This window comes from Acanthaster planci, linkage group LG18 (assembly GCF_054643075.1).
Source record: "Acanthaster planci isolate LZ-2023a linkage group LG18, COTS_SCS, whole genome shotgun sequence".
NCBI lineage: Eukaryota > Metazoa > Echinodermata > Asteroidea > Valvatida > Acanthasteridae > Acanthaster > Acanthaster planci.
In genome coordinates, this window is record NC_141794.1 from 11079823 (window position 1) to 11089172 (window position 9350).

The following is a 9350-nucleotide window of genomic DNA, read 5'->3' on the forward strand; positions in this document are numbered from 1 at the left end:
TCTCTAACTGCATGTTATTGTGCGCCCATTTTGTTATTCGCAGATCAAGGACAAGTTCGTTGGATGCCAAAAAGAGGCTTTCTAGACCTATCGTTTTTATTTTGATTTTAAACATTCTGTTGCATCCTCATCCCCAATTCCCCATCCATAAGGTTACCTGATGACCCAGTGGGACTCGTGCGTTTCTGTCAGATAAATCCCTTTGTGTAAAACTGTGGGTACCCTTCTTGAATTTCACTCAGAAACTTCACCATGAAGTGGCACAGTTTGTCATGACAAATCAAATGCAATTAAAGGTTTTCCAAAAGGGATAAAAGTTTGAATGGTGAGTGCGTTCACGAAACACTGGACAATTTGCCACACTCAGGATGCAACTATATCAACAGGAGTTAGCTCTTAATCTAATCTTTATTCTGGCATCCACGACATAACAACGCAATTTCCTCTTTGTAATAAGCCGAACTATTCACTCAAATGTTGCTTCATCAAGATGCAGCATTATGGAATTTATAGACAGCACTAACATTATCATGGTAAGTATTAACTAAATCGTTAAATAGCGCGACTACAGAAATGACACTATACAAACTCAGCGGTATACTTATATACGGGAGGCGGAGGAGGGTAGGTTATCGAGTCGACGAAAATCGGCTCCATGCTTATATGGACATGCTTCTGTATATTACATGGAAATTCCCAAACCAAAATTAATCTCCAGCTGTGCAGAGGTTTACTTATGCAATAGACACAGAAATGCAATTTGCTGGTGATGTTCTTGTTTCGCTCTTCCTTTAAGTAGGGGCCTACACATTGCATTTCCTTCTTTGCAAGGGCAGGACTTGAATCAGCACTGTCATTGTCTGTTTATCGAAGAACAGATCTTCGGGTTAAGGGTCACAGTGTGACAGGTACATGTTAGGCCAAGTGCCGAAAGTATGTATGTTTTCCGGGTGTCTGAAAAAACTAACTTGGAGCCTTTTCATTTGTTGCAATGAATGATAAATGTTGAGGCTTTTTCGTCGCACCTGTCGGTTATATAATAATGAATTAGCACGAAAAAAAATCACTACCACTCATACAAAACTACAGATCCGTGCAATGACAAAAATAAGGCACAACATTAGAGATAAAATATAAAACCCAGATTATACAATAGGCAGTTATTCTAAAATGACTTGAAAAACACACAAAAATTGAGCTGTTTTATGCGGATGTAAAAACTATTACTCTCTACAATGATACATTTCAAATCTTTAATTTGCAAATTCTGCCCTCCCTTCTCCTATTGATCTTAGTTATACGTAACCTCATTAATATACCATGTCAGAACAACATTGATTCACAGTTTATAGATATCAAAGGAAGGGCTGGTCATCATTTCGGCTTATTTTTTTGACTTCTTTAAAATATCTGCGGCCTTCAAACTGGAAGCGGGCGGGAACGCTTAACACAAATATTTTTATTCAATTCGCCATTCCCTAAAAACTGAATGGAAAACCCCCAATTGCGCAAGCATACCAGGTTTCACGGAAAGTCATTGTGTGCGAACCCTTCGATCGTTGAACTGGTTGACGAATCTGTTGGCCATTATATATTCAGTGCATTGCAGAGCACGGTGCCTCATGATTTTTAACGGTAAACAAATTAATACATGGACCATGAAGCGTTCTATGTAGCAGAGAAGGTGGCAGAACTTCCCGACAAACAGGTGTTACTTTCCAAAACGTTTCCTATATTGTCAACATAAACTGTTGCTGTTTCCAAACGTTCACAACTATATCTACTTTTAAATAGGATGTTAAACAAAATCGTGATTACATTATGACAAAATGTACAGTCATTAAAATAGTGGCTTAAGTATCTACAATCAGTAAACCATTTTTTACATTCGTAAAAGAGGATCCCGCCAACATTTAATTTGAAGAAAAGCAGATAAAAGGTTGATGGTCGTTACGTATTCTGTGTAAACAAGAGAAATCCTCCAAATCTGCCATTAAAGCCTTTATTCAAGTTGAGGTTCCTCAGCCCCCCCCCCATTGTTCTAGAAAAATGTGTTCTGGGAAAATGGGGGGGCTGCCGATGTTTGCAGAAAGTTCACCCTTGCAACATCGCCTCATCCATTCTTTTCTTAATTAATCACGATTAAAACGAAGAGGCATACCTATTTCAGCATTAAGTAGAAGTATTGATAACACGTTTCGAATTTTTCTTATACTCATTACAAGTCTTTGATTTTCTAATCATGGTTGGCAACACCTTTGCCAGTGATGTAGGCAAACAAAATGGGTTGGAGAAGCAGGAAATAAACTGCTATGGAAGAAATTTAAAGACAGCTAAATACCATTCCAAAATAATGTACACCACCAGCATGGTTTTTTCACGCTTAAACAAATTTTTGCTTAATCAGCTCTAGTATGAAATTGGTTGAATAGGAAACAAGCACCCAACTTCAGAGGCAACCAAGCCCTAGTAATAGCACAAGATGTTTTGGTACACAAAACGCACCTCGTTAGGTTGAGGCTATTTCAAGCCTTTGAACAAGCATGCAAATTCCAAATAAAAGAATCTACATAATGTAGGATGTAATTTAAGGCAAAGCTTTAAGATTTGGTAAGCTTGTTTATCCAAAGCAAAGTAATTGAAGGTATTCCAAACACAAGTGTTATAGAGGAAAAAATGACTAAATGACAAATATACACACCAGGAAATACACAATTTTCTTTTAGGCAGACTATTTTGTACATTGTAAAATGAAGTCCTAAAATAGAAATGCCTTTACTTGTCTTTGAAAGAGCTTTCATAATGTCAATATCGACCATTTCCGTTTCTAAACGTCCGCAAAATACTTTCAAGTTAGAAGTTGAGAATCGGATTTTGAGAAAAATCGTGTTAAATAGATTAGTTTAGGATCAAACAGAAGTTTGCCATTATGTTAGCTTATCTACTAAGCGACCAGGCAATTTGTTAGAAGACTACTGACCCTCAGCGTGACCGTTTTAATAGTGCTGTGATCAGAGCTTTTTTTTCCTGGACTCTTCACAATTGGTAAAATTGTGCGGTTAATATTTACTCCACTGAAAGAGCACGGCCCCTAAAAGAACTTAATTCACAGTTAGCATAACCCTTATGCTCATCCTCAGACTGTTATCTTTTAGGCATGCTCCTCTTCGTCATGAAACAGTCCGGCATGTTTAGGCAAAACTCTATTCAAGGCTTTGTTGACGTTCATGCCTTTATCAAGTTTTCCATCGAGATCATCCACAATGTCCTTGTGAGTTTCATTTTCCCGACAACATGCTGAAAAATTTGGCGGACTGTTTTACGACGAAGAGGAGCATGCCTAAAAGATAACAGTCTGTAGAGACAACTGGTTCTAAAAAGAATGAGTGCATGTAATGCCTCTGATTTCAAAGTTAACAAACTTCTAGTAATCACCCTTGTAATGATTCTAATTACCGCTAATGGTCATTAGGGACACATTCCCATAAGAACGTGCACAAAATTTTCCAACTTTACTGTCCCATAATTCAATATTCCCTAATCTGATCTGAACCAAACTTTGTATGTTTTCATTTTACAACAAAATGTCTCCCAAATGACCTATTTGTAAATATTCTTAAAATTACTAAGATAATTATTGCAAAAAAATCAATGATGGAGAACGGGAAGTAAAACGGTACCAGTACCAACCTACCAGAAACCAATATGTGAAGTCCACCGACTGCACTGAAAAATGCAATAAACAACAACACAAAATTATAATAACGCAGTGAAAAACAATTATGTGGCTCAGGGACCGCAAAAGTGAATCTAATCACCGTTACTCTGAAGCGTGCAGACCACGGTACCAACACACAAACTACCTACGAACAAAAGGCATATACTTTGTAAACTTTGGGAGAAAAGAGAGAGGAACTGGACCTTATCAAAAATCACCTTTGTCTCCTTTTAAGAAAGACTTGAGAGCAAGGCCCCGTTGCTCCCCCAGATCTGTGCCCTTGGATCGAGAGAGTCTATCGCTTATTACCGACATCCTTGTAGTCTGGACTCGGAGGATCAGGAGTCAACCATCGCATTAGACCCCCTGCAGCAAACGCAACACCAGCAGCAAGTAGTGCGACCCCTAGGCTTGTTCCCACAACTCCTGCAGCAATCCCCGTGCCAATACTCGCTGCTACAAGCTCAACACCTTCGTTGGAGTGGGTAACCCTGGCACGAACCACCTCATAGGGATCAGCGAGATTATTCAGGGAGGCCTTCACTTCAGCCGCTGTCGGACGTCTGTGGTGACCCATCAGCAGCATTCTTTCAATCAATGCACGGAACTCTTGGCTTATTTGAAGATTCGGCCTGTCAGAAAGTTTATAACGTTTCAGGTAACCTTCATGTAGAGATTGTCCAAGGCCAATGAACTTCCTCGGAGTGGTACTTTTTGCAAAGTAAAAAGGTACTAACATCTTCGTTTCTGGGAGACACTTTCGTTTCATTAGGCAGACAAATATCTCTGCCATCTGGAATACGTCAGCTTTCTCCGTGTAACGTCCAGTCATCACTTCAGGGGCCAAGAAGAACATTTGGCCACATGCAGTTGACATGTAGTAGTCATACAGACTGCCTCCATGTTGAGAGTCTGAAGCGAGTTTGGCCAGGCCGAAGTCGGCAATTTTCAGGGTACCATCGGCTGTCAGTAAAATGTTATCTGGTTTCAAATCACGATGTATGATGCCAAAATGATGCAGAAAGGCCACAGCTGATGCGATGTTCTTCATGAACTGGCTATCTCTGGAAGGTTCTGGGGGGTGTGACAGCAAGAACGTGTTCAGGTCACCGCCTTGGCAGTACTCCATGACCAGGCAGATGCGATGATCATCCAGAACGATGTGTCGAGCGTATTTGATGATGTTATCATGCCTTCTGAGCTGGCAGAGTGCAGTCATTTCAGTTACGGCTGATCTACTAAGGGGTAGGATCTTCAGGGCATACCTTTCAGAAGTTTCTCGCTCTCGGCCGAGGTAAACTACGCCGAAGCCCCCCTCTCCCAGTTTCTTTTTCAAGGAAAACTCGGCCCTCAGCTTGTCAGACATTTTGGAATACGCTTTGTGCAGTCTCGACTGCCCGACCTAACACTTGCTGGCCGCTGTGCCACTGCAGCATAAGATTAAGTTCGATCCGATTAAATTTTCAGACAACCTTTGTGTTTTCAAACAACCAAGCAGACTCATAATGTCTAGTAGTCCATGCTTTCTGCCCGTACGTAGGCCTACCTGCGATTCACGAGCCCGTGGCTGTGCTGTTGTCACGGATGGAACGTCTCTGGGCCTAGGCTCCTACTTCTTGTACACTTGTCATGCTTTCCGCGCCAAGACAAGCTTGAAATTCGACATATTGGCCCTCACATATCTGCAATCTTTCCACACAGTGCTGGACTTTGTGCCGCGACACTTCTGAAAAGGGCATCACCTTGCCAGTAACTGATTAGACGACGTGAATTTTGGTACACAAAACGCACCTCGTTAGGTTGAGGCTATTTCAAGCCTTTGAACAAGCATGCAAATTCCAAATAAAAGAATCTACATAATGTAGGATGTAATTTAAGGCAAAGCTTTAAGATTTGGTAAGCTTGTTTATCCAAAGCAAAGTAATTGAAGGTATTCCAAACACAAGTGTGATAGAGGAAAAAATGACTAAATGACAAATATACACACCAGGAAATACACAATTTTCTTTTAAGCAGACTATTTTGTACATTGTAAAATGAAGTCCTAAAATAGAAATGTCTTTACTTGTCTTTGAAAGAGCTTTCATAATGTCAATATCGACCATTTCCGTTTCTAAACGTCCGCAAAATACTTTCAAGTTAGAAGTTGAGAATCGGATTTTGAGAAAAATCGTGTTAAATAGATTAGTTTAGGATCAAACAGAAGTTTGCCATTATGTTAGCTTATCTACTAAGCGACCAGGCAATTTCTTAGAAGACTACTGACCCTCAGCGTGACCGTTTTAATAGTGCTGTGATCAGAGCTTTTTTTCCTGGACTCTTCACAATTGGTAAAATTGTGCGGTTAATATTTACTCCAATGAAAGAGCACGGCCCCTAAAAGAACTTAATTCACAGTTAGCATAACCCTTATGCTCATCCTCAGACTGTTATCTTTTAGGCATGCTCCTCTTGGTCATGAAACAGTCTGGCATGTTTAGGCAAAACTCTATTCAAGGCTTTGTTGACGTTCATGCCTTATCAAGTTTTCCATCGAGATCATCCACAATGTCCTTGTGAGTTTCATTTTCCCGACAACATGCTGAAAAATTTGCCGGACTGTTTTACGACGAAGAGGAGCATGCCTAAAAGATAACAGTCTGTAGAGACAACTGGTTCCAAAAAGAATGAGTGCATGTAATGCCTCTGATTTCAAAGTTAACAAACTTCCAGTAATCACCCTTGTAAAGATTCTAATTACCGCTAATGGGTCATTAGGGACACATTCCCATAAGAACGTGCACAAAATTTTCCAACTTTACTGTCCCATAATTCAATATTCCCTAATCTGATCTGAACCAAACTTTGTATGTTTTCATTTTACAACAAAATGTCTCCCAAATGACCTATTTGTAAATATTCTTAAAATTACTAAGATAATTATTGTAAAAAAAATCAATGATGGACAACGGGAAATAAAACGGTACCAGTACCAACCTACCAGAAACCAATATGTGAAGTCCACTGACTGCACTGAAAATGCAATAAACAACAACACAAAATTATAATAAAGCAGTGAAAAACAATTATGTGGCTCAGGGACCGCAAAAGTGAATCTAATCACCGTTACTCTGAAGCGTGCAGACCACGGTACCAACACACAAACTACCTACGAACAAAGGGCATATACTTTGTAAACTTTGTAAACTTTGTAAACTCAAAGTGACCGCGAAGAGGTACTTTTTAAACTCCTGAAGGCTCAGTGCCTACCCCCGCCCCGCACAAAAAAAGGTAGATGAGTTTCTGCCCCTGCCGCTTTTAGGGTTAAATCACCGTTGAAGCAAGCCCTGTGCAGAAAACGTGCAGAAATGACCTTCCTTCTAAAAAAAGGCGCCGCACTTCAAGAACTCCCACGCCACTCGAGGTTGATTATTGTTTCCTCATCCATTTATAATTAATAAAAGCCACGGCCAGAAAGGGTCATATCAACCAGAAGTCCACCAGCAGCCATCACTGGTACTCCGCTCACTGCTGGGAAACCAGGGATCAGCATAACAGGAGCAGGGAGGCCGAATCCGACCATCGGCGCGGCAATACCTGGAACTGCGCCCACTGGAATTCCGAAGGGGGGGATCCCGACCCTGTTAACCAACAGGGGTCGAATCGCTATCCCCGTCTCATTGGAAGGGACGAATGAACTAGACTCCAAAAGAGCGTCGGGGACCACCTCAAAGGAATCGTTGGAATTATTCAGGGCAGACACCACTTGAGCCGCAGTCGGACGGCGATGATAATCCTTCAGTAGCATTTTTTCGATCAAAGCGCAGATTTCCTGGCTTCTTTCATAATTGTGCCCACCAGAAAGCTTAAATTGAGCCGAGTAACCTCTATGAAGTGCTTGTCCAAGGCCAATGAATTGCTCCGGAAACACACCTTCTGTGTAGTAAGGCACCAACATGTGTTTTCCTGGTAGACGCTTTCGCTTCAATATGCAGACAAAGATTTCCCCCATTTGGAACACGTCAGACTTCTCTGTGTAGTGTCCGTCAAACACCTCAGGGGCTATGAAATACATTTGACCACAGGCAGTTTCCATGTAGTAGTTGTAAAGGCTGCCCCCATGTTGAGAGTCCGAGGCAAGTTTGGCCAGGCCGAAGTCAGCAATTTTCAGGGTACCATCGGCTGTCAGTAAAATGTTATCTGGTTTGAGGTCACGGTGTATGACGTTGTTGGCATGAAGAAAGGCTACAGCTGATGCGATGTTCTTCATGAACTGGAGATCACGAACTGGTTCTGGTGGGTGTGACAGCAGGAACTTATTCAGGTCACCCCCTGGACAGTACTCCATGACCAGGCAGATGCGATGATTATCCAGCAGAATGTGTCGAGAGTATTTGATGACGTTATCATTCCTTGGGAGCTGGCAAAGTGCTTTTATTTCAGCTTCGGCTGATCTACCGAGGGATAGGATCTTCAAGGCATACTTGTTTCCGGTTCTTCGCTCTCGTCCGAGGTGTACTACGCCGAAACCCCCTGACCCCAGTTTCTTTTCCAACGAAAACTCGGCCCTCAGCCTGTCACACATTTTGGCAAGTTCTAGTTACAGCCTCCTGTCCGATCCCACATCAGCCACTGCTAACAAAAAAATAAATAAGGTACGTTTGCCATGCCATGCGAGTCTCGTACTATACTAAACTTAATGACGGTCTATCGTTAGTCGTGTTTTCTCCGGGCGTGAACTCCAATACATTAATGCGGGTCTAGCATAAATAATATTAATAGTGCCTGGGTTTCAACTGTCTATCACCTGCAAGTTGAGGACGAGGCAACCAACGTCCCCGCCCAAAGGTACCATGCGAAAACCAGCGATAACATAACAGTGGAGAACAAAACGAAAATAATACCGGCTTGGGGGCAAGTACAGTACTTGTGGCGAGTCTACAGTGGTGACGGCATCTTATTGCATGCTTATGGGCTTTCCCTTTTTTTTCCAGAAACGTTTGCGCAACAGTTAAGTTTTTTGTTTGGTTATTTTTTTTTTTTTTAATCATGCGATTTCCTTTTCCTAAGGCTGAAATGCTTTTGGCTCAGTAAAGGCGAGTGAAATTCACGATTTGAATGTTTTCCAAATCTTTGCTTAAGAGCATTTTTTGGTCTTTGAAGTGGAAGTTTCGACAAAGAAGCTGAAGGTAATATGACAGCTACCGGCTTCTACCCATTTGGTGTTTGTGAAACTGGGACAAAACAGGTTCGGAACCCTCTGATTAATTTTGCCAGGTGAATTGCTCTGTTGGGGGAAACAAATTGACTTGTTTCAGGCCATTTTTGTGGATGCCCCATTTTTCGGAAAAATGATCCAAAGCTAACCTCGTTTGCTCAACAGACTCTCCAGGATTTTTTTGGGGGGCACGTAAGCTCTAGTCGAAAATGAAATTGAATTCGTTAAAAAACACTTCCGTGAAGGTAACAAAACAGTCACCTTACCCATTGGCAACATGCATTTCGTACACCGTACATGTACAAGGTATATGGCATTGCATTGTGTGCAAAATGCACGATCACTCATGCGCTTAAAACACCTGCCAGGGATCAAGTTCAAAGAAAGAAGGGTCGAGCTCATAGGCTGTCACAAAATGCGGGTTTACTCATCTGG

The 9350-nt window shown here is 41.5% G+C and overlaps 2 protein-coding genes across 2 annotated transcripts; both read right to left on the reverse strand.

Annotated features, from left to right (window-relative positions):
* Positions 1 to 1134: 1134 nt before the first annotated feature.
* Positions 1135 to 5550, reverse strand: LOC110978794 (serine/threonine-protein kinase pdik1l-A-like). The gene is made up of 2 exons (XM_022234077.2): positions 4028 to 5550; positions 1135 to 3726 (listed from the first exon to the last, which is right to left on the reverse strand). Exons 1-2 carry the CDS (start codon positions 5082 to 5084, stop codon positions 3635 to 3637), a joined length of 1149 nt encoding a protein of 382 aa, XP_022089769.2. The 5' UTR covers positions 5085 to 5550; the 3' UTR covers positions 1135 to 3634.
* A 148-nt stretch (positions 5551 to 5698) lies between these two features.
* Positions 5699 to 8417, reverse strand: LOC147796222 (serine/threonine-protein kinase pdik1l-B-like). Its single transcript, XM_087148695.1, has one exon. It carries the CDS (start codon positions 8280 to 8282, stop codon positions 7152 to 7154), a length of 1131 nt encoding a protein of 376 aa, XP_087004821.1. The 5' UTR covers positions 8283 to 8417; the 3' UTR covers positions 5699 to 7151.
* Positions 8418 to 9350: the final 933 nt, after the last annotated feature.

Excerpts from the sequence above, each read along its gene's own strand:
- LOC110978794 (XM_022234077.2), bottom strand. The coding sequence starts at position 5,084 with ATGTCTGACAAGCTGAGGGCCGAGTTTTCCTTGAAAAAGAAACTGGGA. Across the intron at positions 3,727-4,027 it reads TCCAGACTACAAGGATGTCG|TGCAGTCGGTGGACTTCACA; the intron begins GTAATAAGCGAT and ends TGCATTTTTCAG.
- LOC147796222 (XM_087148695.1), bottom strand. The coding sequence starts at position 8,282 with ATGTGTGACAGGCTGAGGGCCGAGTTTTCGTTGGAAAAGAAACTGGGG.